We start from the raw sequence: 22,049 nt of genomic DNA, 5'->3' as shown, positions 1-22,049 counted from the left end.
GTATGTAAAACTGTATCAACGCATAAAACAATATTCACATAAACCATGTCACTCCCAGTCCTATCTTAGTGTTTCAGATTCACTCTCACTGGTCCCCTGAAAACTATATATAATGGCACAACATGGCACAGATTGTGTAAAGGTTACTCAAGCATTACATGCACTTTTTGTTGACAAAAAGCCAATGAAACATGTTCCAAAACATGACAACATACAAGTGCTCTCATTTTTTTTTTTTTTAAATGTCCTCTTGCAGTGAAAGACTCCTCTTCCTCTTCCTTGTCCTCTTCCTCTTCCTCTTCCAGGGCCTGATACCTGCGGTCAACAGTTCAGGATGAGCAGTGGGGTTTTTTTCTTTTTCTTTTTTTCTTTTTAACTCCACTTCAGAGCCTCCAGGAGGCTGCTTTGCTGGTAAATAACTTCCAGGACTGAAACCTATAAAGAGACTGGGGTGTGATGTGGTATAAAAAGATACTGAAACTTTATTACCTACTTCTGTCCCATCGCTGCCATATACTATTGTTTTTCAGTTGAGGGATAATGATGATCCCTTTGTTGTTGAGCCGTGGGGGGCACATCTGTGTTCCTGGGGGGATGAACTTATAACCTCTTGCACAAGAATGTGAAAAATCCACAGAGACATGTAAGAGTGTGTGTAGAACACATCACATGTCAAACAATCCACACATCTTTATGTAAGAGTATAATATTATCCAGTAACCCCCCCCCCCAAAAAAAAAAAAGTCTGGCTCATTATGTACAGGGCCACGACAGATCTCTGGTTGAGGTAGTAAAAGTAAATCCATGGACACCACTCGGCACTGTACTAAATCATTCTTATGTATAAACACAACCTATGCATGTTGGTGAGTACCTGCATTTTTTTGTATGTTATTAGATCACATTGTGTTTCTCGTTACATGTGACTGGGATGCAAATTTTATAAAAACCAGATGATTAAAGAATCAAGGAAACTGAAAAGGTTCCTTGACTGTATATATACCCTGGAATATCTTAACTGAACAATAACTGAGCAATCTTCACCAAATGGGATTTAATCATTGAGGAATTGAATGAGATGATGATGACAGTTATTTTCTACAAATTATGGTGTAACTACCTCTGTTAATGAGACGAGAAGGTGGTATAAGCGAGTGGCCGTACAGCAGATGCCTGCTCTGACGTTGTCAAAATTGAGAACGTGATAATGAGAGAGTTTCATTCAACCGGGGTGTTGGGAAGTGACAGGTGGGAGTCGGCGTGTATTCCCACTGTTTTATCAAATCAGAAATGGGTGAAGGGATTTACACGTTTAGATTCTCAGTACTTTGCAGTCCATTGGGGGTGCGGGTGAACACCTGTTCACTCCATAAAACAATCATTTAAACATTTAAATTCCTGTGTGTCGTTACACTTGTACTCATTGTGTTTTTAAAGCTTGTTCGTTTCACTTCTTCCCCACTCCTTTTCTCATCAAAGGTATCTTCTCGGCATTCCGCAAAGAGGAAACGTACGACCGTTTGTCCTGTAGGTTCACGTGTCGGGTTTCACGGAAAGTTTGAGTTACTCTTTTGGTAAACAGACAGCTATTTCTGTTAAGTAGTTACACATCCATCTGTCAGTCTGTTTTCTTCTGACAAACAATTACCTGCTCCACATCCACACATTTCCACTGGGTAAAAAAAATTAATAAATAAATCACAGTGACAGTTTAACACGCATTTTCTCATTCACTTATTTCCTTTCATTTCAGAAATCCTATCATCTGTTATCAGCAGGGCGCCTGCTACCTCATCCAAACTGGTATTTATAGTTTTTATATGTGTGAAAGTTAGATTTTGACAATCTGCATCTTGCATGACTGAACCTGCTGCGTCATCATGTCGGTGGGTGACAGCCGAGAGTGGCCTTATCAGTAGGTTAGTCACCAACATTCATCATGAATGGAGGTTTCATTTAGTCAAATGTAAGAAGCGAGCATGACCTCCGTTTCAGATATATATAAAGACACACTGATGACAGTAGGAATGATGCAAATCATTACTTCATTCACTGTTAAACAGACGAGCATAAGGTGATTGTGGTATAGAAATAATAAAGATGTTTAGGTAGAACACTGATTAATGCTAAAGACAATATTTCATAATATTTCTGTGGATACATTTTTATTCTTAAAAAAATATTTAAAGATTCAAGTCAGTACAAACTAAAGAGGAACCAAGACTCAAGGAGGCCAATTTAATTTTTGTTTTAATTGTTCACTTTAGTGGATTTGTATCTTCATATTTCTTTTCTTGGCTTAATTAATTTGAGGTGGTGCACACAACTTTGTTTCTGTTTTCCACAGTCAACAATAGTATTATGTTGAACAGATCCCCTCGGTTCTTTTGATCTTTTCAACATGCCCTTATTTTCAAATACAAATCCTAAACAGCTTCTGCGGTGATGCTGTTTCATCATGTCTTTTGTTTTTACATACAAAAATACCCTGAAAGGAAAATAAAGAACATTTCAAATCTAGTATAGAGGTGAAATAGGGGTAGGAGTAAATAAGCTCAGGCTTCGTCCTACTCCTTTTCAGTTATTGTTGGGCATTATCTACTGAAATATTGAATTTTTGGCTTGTTATGTTTAATTGTTTTGTGTATTTTTTCTGTAATTTTGTTGTTATTGTTTGAATAATTTCATTGATGCCCACATGCCCATAATAAACTAAGAAAAAAGAAAAAAAAAAGTTCTTCTCTACATGTCCCAATTAAGTTTGTTTCCCTTATTAAAAAAAAGGAGTTCGGGGGTGGGGGTTACAGGGGGGGTTACAGACCGCAGGAGGAAAGGGCTCTGAAAGGGATTTCACCACTTTTCATTTTTACTGGTTTTATAGGTTTAACCGTTGTTGCCTGGAAAAGCTCTTTGGCAGTAATAAGAAGCGACTGTCTGGATATTGTCTCAGTTTCTGTGGCAGTTTACAGAGGTAAGTGTCAATATTTCCAATTAGGAGTTTGGTCTAGGTAGCTGTGTTTGGATATCATTAATTTATTAGTGTGTTCATTCTAATAAATCCTCAGGGATTTAAGGAGGCCGACTTTTCTCCACCTCAGCTCATCTATGCATTGCCTGTGACAGTGTCTCACCTTTCAACATGGTTAGAATGATGGTTGTAATCCATTATTTGAATTCTTCTTCATTTTCCCAAAGCCCATCACAACAGGAGAAATATGTCTGGCCAAAGCCTTGGCAGGTGACATCTTTGAATGACACTTACATCTGTCACAGAGGAGCTACAAAAGCTGCAGATATTCAAGGAATGTGTCAGAGGGTTCGAACACCCCGGGGTCCTACACTGTGGCTCCATGGCAGGCAGACGTAGGTGGAGCTTTTATCATGACATCACAGGAGAGAGGAGGGTATAAAAGAGTGACAGTCAGGACACCTCCAGAAATAAGTACCCACAGCAGCAGAAGATTGAAACCACAGCTGGACCAGAGCATATGGACGGCCGCCTCAGCAGACATTCATCCATCAGCTATCAACCATGTCAGCTCACAGCAGCTTATTCATCCTTGTCACTCTCTGGGCTTCGGTGCAAGAAGGTATGTCTGTTTTTGAAGATTATAGTCTTAAACCAATCTTATAAGGTGCATTATGAGGACGTTTATCAGTAAATAACATAGTGTTTATTAAGCTAGAAGAGAAGTGAATCTAACTTGTTTTTGTGCAGCAGCAGAGTAGACTGTGACTGACTTGTGTACACAGGCATTAATCTCAGCCATGCTGTGCATACAGAAGCAATGGCTGTCACTGCATGTTGGTACACATGACATGAATTGGCAAGTCGAAGCATGTGGAACTCAATGGGATCTGTTTATGATACCCTAATTTCGTCTTACAAAAAGGGTTTTCTCTCTCTCGCTAAATGCAGTCATGTAGTTTGTTACAGATATAAAGCAGGATGAGTAAATAATTTTTTTTTAATCATTTTTGATATAATTTATAAAGAAAGAATATCCTAAGTGTCCCACATCCTTTATCATATCATTGTCAGTATATAGAAGTAGTACAATTCAGTAAGTAAGCTCATTATTTAACAATTACTTTTATTGTAATACATTTATTAAGATGAGTTTTGTCATATGAGTGTGAAGGAGAAGTAAATATGAAAACCTAAATTTGGCACAATACTAATGAATGCTATACTGTAACCGGAACTTATTATTCCATCTAATATTGGAAAAAGGAGGCAGAGTAAATCACTGGTGCCTTCGTTTGACTGTATGTTTAATGTCCCTGTGTGTGAATAGGTCTGGGCCTGCCGGTGTTGCAGCAGCTGGACCTGGAGACCAGCGGCAGCGTCCCGACACACCGGGTGAGGACCAAGCGCTGTGCATGCAGCAACCAGCTGGACTCTGAGTGCCACTACTTCTGCCACCTGGACATCATCTGGGTCAACACTCCCAGGTGAGCAGGAACTGATGCACTGACAAAAGGCGTAAATACTTTGACGCATGTAGACTAATCACTCAAATGACAGTGCAGTACTTGCGATGGAAAATGTATAAATGTGATATGAATCACTGCATCTAACTGTAAGTCCAGAAGCCGCTGGATGACCTTTCTGTCATAATCGCCGCATATGAAATCACCGAAGTATCAAAGAGCAAAGTCTGCAGTGTTTATATGATAAGTGTAACTGTGGGCCTGTCTTTCTCTTCGCAGTAAGACGACGGTTTATGGTCTAGGTGGTGCATTGTCCCGACGCAGAAGGTCCACTGACCGTTGCACCTGTGCCAGTCCTGATGATCACACCTGCAACAGCTTCTGCCGCCTCAGGTGAGTTGAGACTCAAGCGGCACACTCAAACCCACACTGTCAAACCGTCCGCTTTAAAGGTCCTCCCAAGTTGAAAAAGTATGTTAATGAAGGAAGCTCCTGGCTCCCCTTTGAAGAGAGCGGGGAGTGGTTGAGCATGAAGAAATAGCTCGCGCTGTTATTATCCTAAATGTGTTGTTGCTATATGTCCCATACTTGTCTAAGGGGGTGATCTTTATAACCTGAGGGAGCAGAATGGGATCAGTGCACAGAGTTCACACAGCGTGTTGTTCACTGCGAGAGGCTGGTGAACCCAAATGCAAGATTAGAAGAGAAAACACATTTTTTATAAATGACAGATAAATGCCACCACCTACTTTCCCTAGAAACAGGGAGTGATAGGCCAAGGAGCGGACACACCATGAGAACCTGCAAAGGCCAGCTTGCAGGATACAGAGTAATGATAACTGCTGATTGGGTGAATGTTTTGTTGTGGAATAAAACATTTACTGAGCCTGTAAAGATAAGACGTATTTAGGTTATGATGAGTGGTAAAAAAGAAATTGCTCAGGATATTGTCATGCCAGTAAGACATTTTTTAACTACAGCTGTGTCAATAAAACTTTAAAACCCAATCTGCAAACCGGGATTCATTGTTATTTGCTTGTTGTGCAGCTCGAAAGTCAAACCGGTGGAGAGACATCAGCGCAGCGTCCTCAGTGTCCTGAGGTAAGCATTTAAAGTGTGCTAAATACTAAATATATATATATATATATATATATATATATATATATATACGGCTTAAAAAAACTCACTTCTTTTTCATTTTGATGATATTCTCAATGAGCGACTGTCTTTTCTCCCCACACAGAGCAATAGCCAGAAAGTCAGAAAGGCTTTGGGCTATATACCGCTCAGATAAAGACTCTTCTGGAGACAAAATGCTCGCTAAGAATCGTGGCGGCTGAAGCAATGAGCGCCAAAGAAAACGAGAGTGGGCGAGCACCTGAACAAATTACGCTCCTTTGACAGAATAAAGGAGAAACAAAAGGCTGCTGAGAGACTGTCCCTGCGAATACAGGTGCAAAATGTGCCTGAGGCCCCTCGGGGAGCATAATAGGAGCAGCCGCGGAGGATCACAATGGATGAGAGCTGCAATCAGGTCGTGTTGGCGTCGAGCCTTCTGGCCCGTGAGTGAAAGAGTCAAAGTGTCTGCATTTGTGCACAGTCAAGTCGGGTCAGCATTGAATATGAAGAGACAATGGATCAGACAAACTATGCAAGCAAAGAATAGGTGGCATGCATGCATTATTTTTTTTTTTATTATTATTTTACTTATTTACTTATTTATTTATTTACTTATATAGTTACCGTACTTCACTTTTTACTAAAATAAGCATTTATTTCCTAAATGTTGGAGTCTTACAGAGTTATCATTTTCAACTGAAAGATTTCAGAGTAATTGTTAAATAAAATATGTAGATAAATCACATTTATGTAAGAATTACTGAAGTATGTTATGAGCACGGGTAATTACATGGACTTGTTCAATATATGTTTATTTGCACAGCACATTTTAAACTTGTAATTGATAGGTTTTTCTCTGCTATGTTTGAAAAACAAGTAATTCTTGGAAAGAAGCCATCCAGAAAAAAATTATTCATTGACAAAATAAACATTCTGAAGCAGCATGAGTGATTTAATTGTGTGACCAGCAAACATACTTCTCAGTTCAAAAGGAGGCCTCACATGGATGAACGGTTCAGGAATTCACAGTTCACATCAATAATAAGTGTACCTGCTATTCAGTGGCAGCAGAGCCTGTGTTATCACAAGGATCTATGGAAGGAATGCAGAGTTTGGTAACTGAGGGGGAGAGAGCGATGTACGAAATGCTCTGTGACCCCATATTCACAATTGATTGCCTTTGCAGCACATACCGTCCACACATTTTGAATATGCAAAAACAATCAGGCGACTGCTAGAAGTGTGGGAGATAACTCACCTCTCCCCTGATTAGCAATAAACCGGATTTCACAGTCTTATCAAAAAGGTTGTTAGAAGATAAGACTTCTTATTATTGCTTGACTTAAAGAATGGATTGATTTTCCATTTTGACTCAATTTGATTGCGTTCATGTGAATTTTAGAAATTAAGGATTATTCCATGTAGGGAATCGCCTCTCTTTAGGCTTCGCAGTGAGCGCTGAAGGGGTCAGGGAAATGCCTTTTCCCCACTATTATTTTTTTCAGTTCTTTTTTTAAAATTTATTTTTTTTAATAAATCTACTACTTTTTATGTTTTTACAACACAATTATTGTCAAGCCCTCAGATTGGTGTATTGGTTAACATTTTCTCAATTTCCAGCCTTTCTATATGGCGTCGCCACACTCTTCCTGTGGGTTCAGGATATTTTTCTGGGTACTTTGATCTTGTCTCACTGTCTAAAAGCTTGTGCCTGTATTTTAACAGGTGGGCCTCAATTGCCCAAGGTATTCATATGAGTGTGTGTTACTGTCCATCTGTATTTGCTCTGTGATGGACTGTGATCTGTCCATCACTGTTCCTGAACTGGATAAAGTAGAGTACATGATGGCTCATTTTAAAGTAAGTTTAAACAGCTTTTAATTGATCAATTCAAAATGATTAATGTAACTATTGTAGCTGGCAGTTCTACACTATACATAAAGAAGATATTTCAATAAACTAGTAACAGTTGGGAATTCTATTATGGAAAGATCAGAAATTCAATTAAGAAGACATCTTAGAAATGAAAACCGTGAGCTTTGAAAGACAACGGTGTACTTCTGGACGCTAAACAAAGCATCTGCTGAACGTATTTAAAGGATCTGGTTCCACCAGGGGCATGCAATATTTCAGCTCAGCCCCACCTGAGTCGGGTGTGAGCCTAAATCTTATTTCTACAAACTTCTTTGATTATTTTAAACGGTTATCTCCACATCATCCGAAGCAAACAGTAATCTTGATCCAAAGAAGAAAAGGAGGAGAAATGCCAGCAACTGTTAAGTTGTTGTGGTCCATCATAAACAAGCATTTCCTTCTCTTTAATTCCTTGATGTACAATGCCGCGCTATCACAATCAACTGCACCAGGTTGTGAAGCAACCAAAACATAAACATACAAATGATTCACCTCGAACTGGTCTCATATAAAAATGTGTCACTTTCAGCTCAGCTTTGAAAAACAATGGGCTGCCGAAGTGTCAGAACTCTGTCCATGGTGCTGGAAACAGGCGGGGAACGACTGAGCTGCTTGACTGGTTCCACTCACACAGAGGGATGACGATCACTGGTTCCCAGTGAAGCCTTCATCTGGAGCTTTCTGTTTCCAGTTGAGTGACTACATGAAAAAAGTGAATTAGTCCAAGTTAATCACATGGAGGTGCAGTAAATAATAATCATTTTTCTTACTGTCTCTGCCTTAATACCTAAAAGGTAAAATATGCATAGAAAAGAGTATAATTTAGTCAGAAAATCCCAGAACGGCCATCAAATAGCAATATTATCAAGAAAACTGAAAGTTTCATCTGTCTTTACATAAAGCATGATTAACTTTCATCTATATAGCACATTTTCAGCCAATAACATATAACATTAGGTGCTTCACAGGCGCCCAACAAAATTTTTAACAATTGTATTGTCATATTGTCATATAAACCTCTCCATATATATAGAGAGAGAGATAATTTTTAAATTAAATAATTAAAATGTTTAAATTTTAAATATTTAAAAAGACTGAATAGAAGTTTTAAATAACAGCTGAGCTTTCTCGATATCAGTAAAGTAAGTGATGGACTTGTAAACATTGTTGCTTACTTGGGATAGAATGTTTTCTGAATGAACACACACACACACACACACACACACACACACACACACACACACACACACACACACACACACACACACACACACACACACACACACACACACACACACACACACACACACACACACACACACACACACTGATTTATCCAGTGCTGAAATAGTTTAAAGAAAAAGAAAAAAAAAAAAAAAAGATCCAACAGAGAATATTTGAGGATAAGTCTTAAAAAAACAAAAAAAACTAAATTATTCATAATGTCACACACCTGAGGAGCCCACTCTTCATTTCAAAATAAATAATTTAGCTTTCCAGCAAAGGCATCTTCCGTATATTAGCTTCAAACGGTCACATCACATAAAATATAAAAGATACGGGTTCAACGTATTTTCTCCATTTTTGCTTCCCAGCCAGTTGACAGTAATCACGACAGTTCCTCAATTAATCAAATGTATGTTCAAATAATTGCTTTTAAACCATAAATCTTTGCTTGCCATAAATCAGCTGTCGCCTGCCACGGAATGTATGTGATTTGATTTTATTCAAGAAGTGATGTGTTGTTCACCCTTGTAAATCCATAGCACTCAATCAATATGTTTATTATAATGTGTTGCTATTGGCACTGATATGCTAATAAGTGATTAATATTAGTGAAATTGTGATGCAGCCACCAGTGTCGTTTGTCATTCTTGAAAACCGTTGCAGAGTTGCTGTCTCCCTCTGTACTTTTTTATCTGGCTGTTGTTAACATTTACTACTGCACTAAATTATTTTTTTAATGGAGCAGGAGTGTAACATTGACATTTGACTCGGCTGTCCTGACAACATTATAGTATAAGTAACAGCATCGTCAGGTTGTATCGTCCACATTGACAAAATCTGTCTGCTTGTTTCCATTTTATGCCATTTGCTTTGCTGCTATTTCCCGTTGTTGTCATTTATAAGCTAATTGATTTCAAGAAGCACTAATATCCAGATCACAGCCACACCTCCACTATGTGATTTAACTTTTGCGAAACTGAATCACCTATTAGACTGACGAGTCGGCGATGGGCTCACAGCAACTCAACATTAATACAACTACGAGCACAAAAGACGAGCCTGTTTACCTTTAGAAGTGACTCATTCATTTTTGGTCTTTGTTAATGATAACGTGATTGCTTAAAATCCGTGAGCGAGTGTTTGAGAGATGGGTTGAAGTGAAAGTATCTACACGTCAGTGACCCAGATGTGGTGAAGTGCTTCACACTGGTTGCCGGGGAATGTGCAGTGATCTAACGGGCCCGGGTCACTGCCACCTGCAGTGCACAGGCTCACTCACAACCGCTGCTGGAGGTCTGTGATGAGGACTTGTTTTCTAAAAAAGACCACGCGGGGGCTCTTGCAATGCAAAACACCTTCAGCAGAAGAAGCGTGTGCGTTTCCCCTCCACTGCGCATTTCAGTAATTCTTTACCACCGGAGCACAGGGTCATGTATCTTGTGCAGGCTGAGGCAGCTGCATGTCAACATCACAACCATTCTAACCCCCGGTGGAAAATTCCACACTGTGAGCAGTGTGTGGCACCTTCCTCTTTGTAAGACCACGCTGAAGAAGAGGAAGAAGAATCAACAGTGCTGCCATAGTGCAAAGTGCAAAGACTGTGAGAGCATTCTTCACAGTGAACTCAAACTACATTCAGGTCAATGGATATTCAGCTTTGACTCATTATAAAGTGTCTCATTGAGCTGAAATTAAAGATGTGTTCCAAAAACGTTGCACCAACCTTTTAGGAGTTATAGGTATTTTCTTATATTTCACACTATATATCAGTTAAAATCTACCACAACTGTGAAAGTAGGTCTTTTAATTGGGTTCAAATCTGGAGTTCCCATATTTGAGTTGTTTCCTCCCTTTATTCACTGCAGCCACTTTCTGGTGGCTTCCACGTCAGAATATGAAGCACAACCTTCATCAGATAAACTTAACTTCACATTACTTTTCCTGAACAAGATCTTACATGGCTTTGCAGTGTGTTTGGTGAGTCACAACGTCCCTGTAGTATATATATGTATATATGTAGTACATGCCTTTAGGCATCGTGTTGAGCCGTGTTCATAGTGGCTTGTTGATGGAATTTTTTTTTTGAGAACACCGGGGAGAAAAAAGAAGTTTTGGCTTGTGTGGACATGGTCTTATTCTCTTAAATAGCTAAAGTTTAAAACATGGATGTATTTTTATTTTTGAAACTTGTCATGAACGTTCCAAGGAAAAAGATCTTACCTCGCCTTGCGGCTGCTTATCTGCCACTGCTTATCGCCAATTACTTTTGTGACTCTGAAGACAAAGGGACCATGTGTCCAGGAAATATCTCCACTCACTTTATTAACTTATCACAAAATTGTTATTTTGTGAAAATAATTCACAGAATGAAAGCTAAATATTGACACTTTACATGTTTTAAATAAGTTTCAAGTCTGACAAACAAAGCGTGTGTTACTGTCTAAATATATATGAAATCAGCTGCATTCAGGTTGATCTATTTCTGTTTTAAGGACGTGTCATAAAGGGCCAAGTTATTAACGTTTAGTACTTCCATGGAAAGCCTTTCTGCATTCAAGCTCCATTTGTCTATGATATGAATTTCCCTCTGAGACAAAAATCTGAAGAGGAAATCCATCAGCTGTTTGGTACACATACGGATATTTCTCAGCACAAACCTTTGCAATAAGACAACACAATGCAACATTTGACAGTCATCCTAATTGAGGAGATAGACACCCAATGTTCAATAGAAAAGCATAGCAGCCATGAAAATGCAGTTTAACGTCGGAACTGTTCAGGTTTTGGTTGATGTCGTAAATGGTGGCGCTGCCTCTTTGTCTCCTCGTGTACGTCAACTGATTGTGTAATGTACTTGATCTAAGCAAAAGGATGCACTTACAAGTGGTTTGTCATCGTAATAAATTTAACAACAGGTCATGAAACTACAATTGAAAGGCCGAAAAAGCCGAAATCAATAATTAAACGTAACACACTTCTTATCTTATCAAATCATACCTGTTAGATAAACTACTGAATAAGAGAGGGTTCGAATATTGCGCAAATAAATACATGGTCTGCAAGTCGTAAGAAAGATTTCACAAGTTTCTATTACCCCTGTTGAATTGAAATGCCTTGTTTGTGTCACTGCCTGAGTTTTCACCAAAAACAAGCATTTTATTTGTTATTTCATTAACAGCTTCTTTAAAAAGGTTTATCCAAACATAATCTCAAGACTGGTGAAATGGACTGCATTAGATGCATTTATTTTTAAGATTCTATGTAAACCTTTTTATTAATGAAGCCTGCTATCACTCCAGTAAACCAGTAGATGGCCCATGACTCCCGTGAATCAAGAGCTAGATGATTAAATTCAAATGTAAAGCGGTCTCCCCTTAAATCAACGAACCAATCACTAACAAACCACACGTTGCTGACAGTAGTTAACCCCCCCCCCCCCCCCCCACACACACACACACACACACACACAGACATTTTCAACTAATGCAACAAGAACTATATAAAATGGAGAAAGTTCGGATGAATGTTTTGAAATATTTTTGCAGTCTTTTTTCCTGTCATATTTGTCAATAGAATATGTCGTGTCAATGTACTGCTCATTTTGTGAAGTATACTAATGGCTCATAATCTTGGTTAAAAAAACCAAAAAACACCCACATAGAAATTATCAGTTGATTATATAAAATGACGCTGAATGATTCCTGTAGAGTGGATGAGAACTGGACAAATATATGTCAAATCACAAGCATATTTACCGCAAATGTTCATAACAATCTCTACTACTTTCAGTCAAGATAAGATTTTGAAGTCCAAGAAAGCGGTCAGATAAAAACATCAAAAATCAAAAAGACAAAACAGACAGAAAAAAATACATCCCTATTTTACTCCAACAAAGCTGGCTTGCTGTTCTATTTTTCGTGTATTTTTACGACACAATGAAACTTGGAAAAACAACCAGCTGATGAAAAAGAACCATATCACTTGAGGAAACAAGCTGCTATTTTTTTTTTTTTTTACAAGCTATACACTGTATGCATGTCCTGAAAAGACATTTGAAATCCTGAATGACAGAGCAGAGTCCATGGAAAGATTAACATTATTAAACTAAAGCAGTGACTGCACACCACTGCTGCTTTAGCAACTTTATCCAGAAGACCACTGGTTATATTTTGTGGAGATCAAATCTCCTATGTCCTCTAAACACATCACAGCTCTTTTCCTCTGCTGGGGGCGAACAGAGGAAAGCATCCCTTACCTCTGATGGAAGCTGGACGCTGCTATTGGGTTAAAATGTTGAGTGACAGTATCATCAGCCAATCAGATGTTAATGTGTTATTGACGGACCGCCTTAGGGCCAGCAGAGTTTCTTGTGCTGGTCTTGCTGTCCTCATTGAAATGAGCTTGACTAATTGGCCCATGGGCAGGTGCATGATGACGCTGTGTTATTATCTGCTACTCTGGAGTGATGATGGCAGCTAATTTAAATTAAAAAAAAGGCCCTCTGCTTCGGGGGCCTTTTTTAAGGTGCTCTTTTACAGAAGAAATAGAAATTGTGAGTAGAAGAAGACCGACACCAGAAATGGATGAGCGAATTCAGACCAACAAAGGCTTTGTGCAGCATTTTACAGCGGGATAGATTTAATCTACAAGTGATGGTGAATGCTAGTTTTATCAGTTCAGATAAGCACATGCATGATGGTAATGCGCAAGTTTGTGTGACAGCCAAGTAACACGGCAAAGATCAAACAGGCTGATGAGAGGAAACTCTCCACTGAGTGTCTCGAAATTTTGGATGCAGGCAGAGAAGAAAATACATTTTTAGTATGATTACAACTCCAGGACCAGTTCCATCGTTATAAATCTGGTATTATTTCTTCTGTTGCTGGTATAAAATGGCCAAAGAAATATCTCAGTATTGAAAAATGGTATTGAGTTTAGAAATATTGTTAAATCAACCCCCTCCAAAAATGTAAATGATTATTATAAAAGATGTAAATGAGCAACAAGTTGCAGTAAATGGTTCATGGAGATATGTTAGACGTTTGCAACTTTGAGATGTAAACATGACAATACATCCCTAATCTTAAATCACAATTAAATTTTTACATTGTTATTGGCGGGAGTGATGAATTTGAGTCGAGCAGTTGATAAGTCGATCAGTTGAACACCGCGTGAGACGTTTGACCGTCTTTGTGAATAGTTTCAGCTGCAGTTGCATTCTCTAAAACGAAAAATGTGCCCAAACCAGATGAGTGTAAAGGGACTTAAATGTGATCACAAAGTAGACTCAGTGCTGCATTTGAACTGAGGCAGTGTGGGTGACCCGGCTGATGTGAAGGCGGGGTGTTTGTTTGCAATGTGGGAGCCATCGTTTCTGTTTATTTGTCAGGATGGGGAAGACGTGCGGAGAAGAGGAATAAACCCTCTGAACTCAGCATTCTTCAGCAACGCAGTGAGAAGAAGCTGGACAATATAACGGTATGCCCCCTCCGCCCCCTCCCAACCCAGCATCGCCGCAGTGCCTGCCGGGTGATGCAGTCTCCACCGCACAAAGGAGACACGCGTTTGCAAGGCCGACTGAGGGGTTGCAGCTCCGGCCGGGAACTACCGGGACCGACATGCTCCGCTCGGGATGGTTTCCGGTAAGTGCGTAAAAATGTTTGGACCGGGCGCTGCTGGAAGAAGTGTGAGGTGAAGAAATGACCGGGCTGCTATTCTTACATTGACACCAACTGATTGAAAACGAGGAGCAAGGAGGAGGGGTGTGACTCCGGAGGGATGCATGGGTGCTGACTCCCGGGGGGGAGGAACCGGGATAAAAAACGCGGTGAGTTTTGGAGGATCTCTGCGCAGACAATGACGCGCAAGTTGCGCTCAAACTTGGCGGATGACAAAACAAGCTGCTGTTTGGCGTTAACAAAACGCAGTTATTACAATGCGATGCAGCGCATGAGCGCGGAGTTGCCCCCGCTGCCTCGTGGATCAATGAGTATTGGCTGCGGTTTCTGCTGAACCCGCAACCGTTTCGCCACTGATGCGCCGCACGAGCGTCCGCGCGCACAACAAAGGATGCGCCGTGATCGACAGGATGTGGATGGCGTGTGTCGATGAGCCCGGTCTCGTGACTGTGTGATGCAGCTGAAGGTTTGATGTTATTAATGCATATATAATAGACATCCCTGCAAATGATGCGATGAAAAACGCATATATTTCCGTGTGAAACGCTCCAGCAAGACGTCCTGGGTGCGCGTGATGAAGATGCTGCGTTTACCTGTATTACATGTTTCATCACAAATATTCATCCATTGGAGCGCTTCAGTTGCCCTGTTGAAAATATGATGACAGTCATTTGGGAAAAACAAAGAAAATCCCCCACTCACCTCCCAAAAAATGGATTGAAAACAATCTCATTTAATCTGTGGAAGTTGTACTGCAATTTAAAGATATTGTTTCAGAAAACATCCAGGAATGCATAATTCTTCCATGTACTCGTTTTATTAATGTACAACCTTGTTGAATCTCGCCCCTTGTGTCATCCTGCCAAAATTCACACGCACAAACTGCTATGAAATCCTCACCCTTCACATCTTTAGCAGTTTTTGATCAATCACTTTAACAACTTATCAAAACTCCAAAGCCTGAAATCATTTTGAGGATTTTAACTCTTCAATAGCCAGTTCTTATCTCCATTCTTGCAAAATACAGTGGAAAATTAGTTCATATTTTCCATTAAATGCATATTAGGAAGATGGGACGTGTTGATGTGGGTCCATGGCAAATATTGATTTAATAACATTGGTATTTTTATGTAATACCACATACTTCCTTTCTTCTTCTTTGTGTCCAAAATGCCCCGTTAACTGCTATCACAATGACATTTTTAATAATCAGCTCATTTTGGCATTTCAAACTTTTACTCTAGTCCACTATATTTAATAACTCTGGCGGTGCATGGGATTCTGTGAATATCTGGCAATACAATGCAAGGAAAGTACCGATGCAATCAAATCCATTTTGTTTTGCTTACCTTTGACATGTTTAATAATCTAACCGCAACCAGAGCTCCATCATCTTCTCTTTTCTTTATTTCACAGTGAATATATCCTTTTTAGGGAGGGTGGGGCAGTTGGAAACCAAAAACTTTTTTAGGCCTGAGACGTTCTCTGGGCGCAAAGCATCAGGAGACAACTATGGATGGGGGCAATGCCTTTTTGAGGCAGGATTTGGTTTGATGCGGTTTTGACAAATCAGTGTAGAAAGAAACAAGTGGAGGGGAAAACCTTTTTTTTTCAGTACTGAATTAGTTGTAAATTTGAAACAGACAGTAGAGTAGAGACAAATAAAACTTGACCTGATTTCACAGGGGGAAAAAACTCTAGTTTGACTAGAGTTACAGTGAACCTCAACAACTGTTAACCATAATTATCTTATCATGTGAAAAAACTTCAGGAGGTCTCGCATTCAACCAAAAATTGCTAGTTGGCGTGGAAAAAGCAAACAGCCGGGCTTTGCTTTAGGGGCATCAAAACATATACTCTCCAGTAATAGTTGTTGGTTTTCAAATGATAAGAAATTGACGTCCTACTGTGCAATGCAGCGTGAGAAAAATGTCAGCAGAAATGCATGCTAATTTTCTGTGGGGCTCTTATTATAGTAAAATGACCCTTATATGCATGCATGGAGAGTTAATGGAGCTCTTGGTTTGTGTATGCACAATGTGTCTGTTGAGATTTGTTGGTGTTTACTTAGATTTTACGGCACAGATTTCTGTGTCTGTGTCAAATCGTGTGTTTGTGTGTGGGTGTCCTTTGCCCTTGGTCTCGACTGCAGGCTAACTTTTATCAAGCCGGGTCCCTTCTCATCACAGTATTGTCATGTTTTCCTTCACTGAGCTCGACTCTTGCTACTTCGGCTCTGTTGACCACTGCTGAAAACCTTTAGTGTTGAGAATGCAACATTTTGTCACGGGGATGTTAAAAACACTGTTGTCTGCATGTCTGGCCACTTGTTGGTGGTGTGTTTGTTGCAATACACCCATGCTTGCATATATAGAATAGCAAGATCTAAACACTCAAGCTGTCTTTCTTCATTGTGTAGGCCCATACAGTCCCTGGTGAATGCTGACCCACATGATGGTGTAGTAATTGCACACTTTGTTGGAGAAGCACTGTTGAATTCCAAATCCTGAGCTGCACTCTGGGCTCTTGTAAACACAAGCTACTCGCACATGTTCAAAGTTATTTACTATGACTCTGGTGCTCATGTGCAGTACTGCAACTAGCAGAAAAGTTGCATTTTCCACATTTACACAGACACTGGTGTGACATTGCAGTCTGGAAGCTGTTTTCAAAAAGTCGTGTTTCACAAAGAACAGCAGAAATGCTAAGAAGGTTTATCATGTCCATTTAAATTTAAAACTGTATCTGAGAAGATATGATGTGACCGAAAGTGGCGCAGTCTAAATAGCTATTTTGGCCATGTCACAGACAAAAGACTCTGACACAATCTCTTCTTTAAAATATGTGGTTATACAATGTACAGTGTACAATTTGGAATGGTTGTTTGGTCACAGACAGGCTCAGAAGATCTTGTGATGGTGCTCGAAATGCCAGGATGGCTGCCTCTTATCCCTGTACTCTGCGACTGCTGCCGAGACCTTTGCCTACTTACAAGCAATGGAAACACGACACAAAATTACCTGATAATCAAAGCAACAAATCAAAAGTTCGTAGATTTCCAAGGAGGAAAAATCAATGCTTTACTCACCCGACTCCCATGTCGAGCAGATAAGCCCTTGACGCTTGGTCCCATGAGGATTCATCTTTGAGGTATTTGAGGTACATTGTCGTACCACTTTTTGTTGCGTGACACTGATGTAACACTCACCCAAGTTTGTGAAATCCACACTAAAGTATTAAACGTATACAGTGAGTGAACCTGCCAAAAAAAAAAACATTAGACTCACATCATTTATTCCTTTGCACATATAAATCTGTGTATCTACTTGGATTTGTCTTCCCTGACACGTATGCAATTGCACAAATATCGATCTAGCTCGCAACACACGCACAAGTAATCTCTGCTCCGAGAATAACCGCGTAAATGTCAATTCATATGGCACATTATAGCACATCCTCCATGTGTTGATTGCTTTTTCTTTCCTTTTTTTTTTTTTCTTGCCCTAACATACCATATGCGTGCTGTTACTTTGAAACTGGGGGCAGGAGATTGTAGTATTTGCTGCAGCTGGTTTGACTCCAGTCCCCTCATTCACTCAGCAGCATCTCGAGTCTGTGGGAGAGAGAGAGAGAGGCAGGGAGAGAGAGAGATGGAGAGAGAGCGAGAGTAGAGAGAGGAGGGAGGCGTGTCGGTGCTGAAATCCTCCACGCACAGCTCCGTTTTTCTCCTGCTGCCGGCAGTAGCAGCTTTGTCATTTGATGATTCATGTGCGATGGTCCGGGTTCTCCTCTCAGGTAATTTACGTTTTTTGGTTTTTTTTTGCCTCCAGACAGAAAATGGTTAAACGATAGTCAGCCTATCTCTGCAATGCAATTAGAAATCCTCGCTCCATTTAAATCTAATTAGGACGGGGATTGTTAGGGCAAAGATGGAAGACGTGATAGACTGGGCTCTTCATTCGCTTCAGTTGGAAACCACATTTGCATGGCTCTGATATGAGATATTAAAGTATGAATCTCGAAATGTTTGTTTTTTGTTGTTTTTTTTCCTATCAAACCCTGATGAGGGTTTTGTTTTTCCAAGGACATTGTCAGAAATTGCTTTAAGGACCACAGTAAATTATTCAGCTTACAAGTGTCAATCCCTGTGCAGGCTTTCACACGTTCGCTCGGAAAACCTGCTGCAGAAAAACATGAGAAGTGTGTGGCTACATTCAGATTTTCCTGCCATGTTGATTGTATTTGTTGCAATATGTGCATCCACATTAGATCCAGGTGCTGCCTCTTCTTCCTCTCCTCCAACCTCTCCTATGAAGCAACATGCAATTCCTCCAATTGCATCTGCTGTGTGATAGTTCTTGAGGTTCATTTGCTTTCCTGCAGCCTCGTGGCTTGTGCTGTTCATCTTTCAACTTCCTATTGGAAGTTCCCTTCTTTAATGGACCATTAGGAGGCAACCGCGATGGTTAAGCTGTCATGTGAGGCTGATTGATTCGGTTACACCGCAGATGAGGCCAATCTATGGACAAGATTCCTCCATAGCTCTTTTTTTTTTTTTTTTTTTTTATGTATTCAATGCAGCTCCCCCCCACCCTCCCTCCTGTATGACTGCTACAAACAAGGCAGTTCAATGGAGTGTGTCTGGTTGTGCTGCTTGTGTCTGATTGTTGGACTTCAGGACGGCGTTGTGTGCAGATGAGCTGAGCTCGGGTTCGCCTGCACACAGGTGGAGGGACACTGAGCAAAGAAAAGTTTAGAGGAGGCGAGGAGCGGTTTGGGCTCCTTGTAAAAGTGGGCCACCAGTCCCTGTGGTGAGCGGTGCTTTTCTGGGGCAGGCTCGGCGATGACGCTCACCCAGTCGGGATTGGGAACAGACACCCTCGTCCGGGGCGCAGAAACACAGAGCGCTTCTTACAGACCTGTCACTGTGGAGATCAGTAAGTATACCTCAACTCGGTCAAACTGTCTCCGTATTCGGACTGGCGCGGAACGAGGTCATCTCCACATTTTAAAGTGACTTTTTAGGTGTGTGCGTGGCGGAAACAATGTTCTTCCACTGACTCTGTGGCTTTTTGAGCCCCGGAGTGTGAGAGGCACACTGCTGTTTGAGGACGGTTCAGCCCAGCCAGCTGCTGCCATTTCCACTCCCGTCGTAATCGAATCAGCGTTAGCAGAGTGCGCCAGTCAGGGTGTGTGCACCCCGCAGAAGATTACACGGTCGGGAACTCCGAGACGGTCTGTGAAACAGTTACTTTCACGTACCTGGATATGGGCTGCTATTCTTGGTTTATGTTTTTGTGGTGCAGAAGCTCAGACGCTACATCCAAGCCAGCATCATCTCAGTCGTCGTCCTTGTGAGGGATGTGGGGCGTCAATGTGAAGTTTTTAAACAAAGTTGCTCCCTCCTGATTGTATAGATCTATGCTCAGTAGTGATTGATGAGGTGCTAAGGTAAGTTTACCTCATTCATTAACTCCTCTATCTGAATAATGCAGCTCTAATTGGGCGCTGGCGCCTTTAATTGGTTGTCTGCGTCACGTCTTCTTCGATCTGTTGGTTCGAGCCTCCGCTGGGCGCTCTGGTGGCTGTCGACGAGATGCTGACCGACAGAGGTCCTGCACTGTTTGGACAGACTCATCACTTTCATATCGACCTCCTCTGAATGGTTGAGGGCAGGTAGAGGGTTAACAACGCCAAAAAGGAACTAGGCCATCGCCAGCATTTTAAGCTGAGCGCGTTCTGTGAGCGAGAGAAAGCAGCAAGTGAAACATTGTTTGATGTCTGGGTGTATCTGTTCTATGTTCTTATTTTCTTTCTCTCTCTCTTTTTTTTTTCTTTTTAATGCGTTGGCACTGACGCGCAGCCATGCATGGAGGAGTTATGCACATATATCATATCAGGCTATGCCTCAGTTGCCAGGAAAGTGTCTGTATTTGTAGGTCTACCCCCTCACTGCCTTTTTGCGCTCAAACTTCAGAGATATTTTTCTCTTTCCATGGAACATTCTCCGCTCCACTCGATTATTTTCAGACGTACAGCCGAGGCTGTAGCGCTGGGCGGGAGTGTAAAAAATGTCATCTCTGACCACGAATGCATCTGCCAGGCCCCAGCGGTGTCAGTGTTGTGCTCCAGTGTGTTTGTGGGACCACACTATGAATAATGCTGTATTTCAGGGCCAGTTTCATGAGCTTTTGGGGCAGATGAGTGGCCACCTTGATGTACAAGTGTCATTACTGGATTTCTTCTTTTTGCGAGGGAAGTTGACCTTTGACCCTGCCGCTGAATTAGCTTGGAAGAGGAATATAGAACAATGTAGTTGAATGGGTGAAGTCTGTTTTGTGGTTCAAAGTGTGATTTGGAACAAGATTGTTTTATAGAAGTTTGCTTCATTGCAGGACACGGTCAGTGATAATCATGCCTTTAGTAATCATATCAAAGGGTCAACTGTTTTACATTTACAAAATAGTCATTACACACACTGATTCTTTTCTTTTTCTTTTTCCTTAATTTACGACATTGAGCCCCAAAGCAACATGCTGAAAGTTCTTCAGCCGTAGAATTCACTCTGATGAAAGATGACATTGCTCAGGGTTTTTAGGTCACATTTTGGACTGACAGATCCAACAAGTCACAATCACAGATGTGTTATCTTGATATTAAAACAAATATGCACTCCTCAAGAGCAGTGAAAAACTGGCATAACTGCATCTTTAGAGCTCAAGCTGAGATTCATTCATGCATCTTCTATATCTCCTCATACCCGTTAGTGTTGTCGGGGTGCAGCATCCATCCCAGCCGAGACAGCTTTCCAGTTCCTTTGCTGACGCATAGTTTTTCATAAAAATAGCCCCTATAGAATTTCACTCAAAGACCAGTTTGTATTCTCCTGAAAAACTGCAAATACATGATTGATCGCCAGACTGTTCGGTGGTTGGCGTTCTCATTCTCTATTAGCAATTTCTGCAGTTATATTCTTGGTTTTGGTGGTGCTTTTCACTGAGTGCTCACGTTTCCTCCCTCAGTCCAAAGACATGGATGTTTGGTAAACATTTGTGTCTCCGTAGGCGTGAGTGTCTCGTTGCTAGTGTTGGACTGGCAACCCGTCCCGTCCAGGATAAATCCAACCTTGGTCACAGTGCCAGCTGGGTTTGGCTGCAGCCCTTGGGACCATCGAGTTTCATCTCATGAGGATTTAGTTGGATTTCTGTAAACCAGCAAAAAGTTGGGATTTTTACGTTCTCCAAACAGATGCGGCAAAGTGAATCTTTTCCTTCTTGAGGAACTTTGTTTGACTTTATGTCTTTCAAACTTTGCCCATGACAGCCCCTGTCTGTTCGTGATGCCACACTTCTCCTCTTTATTTTCCAGCCTCTTTTGACGCAACATTATTGAGCAGCGTCAGAAATGGAAAACTCTTCGCTTGCGTCCATTTCAACCAGCTAAATTGAGTCAGCAATAAAAAGACATCGCAGACAGGATCTGTCATCCCACATAGCTTTACAAGTGGACTAATTCAAACAACATGCCATGTATGAAACAGTTGTATAAAACAACGAATTCAATTGTGACGGTAAATTCTGTGGTTCTCAGATCCTATGTTTAAAAGCCCCATGATGAGCCAGAGGCTAAATTCCATGGAGAATGCATGAAGAGAAGCTCACGTACTGTAGATCAGTG

General features: G+C 40.8%; 2 protein-coding genes across 2 annotated transcripts in view; both read left to right on the top strand.

Moving 5' to 3' along the window:
* Positions 1-3,532: 3,532 nt before the first annotated feature.
* Positions 3,533-5,774, top strand: LOC308133237 (uncharacterized protein; the record flags this gene model as incomplete). The annotated part of the gene is made up of 5 exons (XM_080500538.1): positions 3,533-3,590; positions 4,299-4,455; positions 4,714-4,827; positions 5,482-5,535; positions 5,678-5,774. 5 exons carry the CDS (start codon positions 3,533-3,535, stop codon positions 5,772-5,774), a joined length of 480 nt encoding a protein of 159 aa, XP_080356664.1.
* An 8,618-nt stretch (positions 5,775-14,392) lies between these two features.
* phactr4b (phosphatase and actin regulator 4b) overlaps positions 14,393-22,049 on the top strand; it is a 28,875-nt gene continuing 21,218 nt past the window's right edge. Inside the window, exon 1 of the mRNA XM_080500227.1 lies at positions 14,393-14,521. The gene's annotated coding sequence lies outside the window, so the exon portion shown is untranslated. The remainder of the gene's footprint in view (positions 14,522-22,049) is intronic.

This window comes from Blennius ocellaris (assembly GCF_963422515.1).
Source record: "Blennius ocellaris genome assembly, chromosome: 8".
NCBI lineage: Eukaryota > Metazoa > Chordata > Actinopteri > Blenniiformes > Blenniidae > Blennius > Blennius ocellaris.
This window is presented reverse-complemented; position numbering and strand designations above follow the sequence as displayed.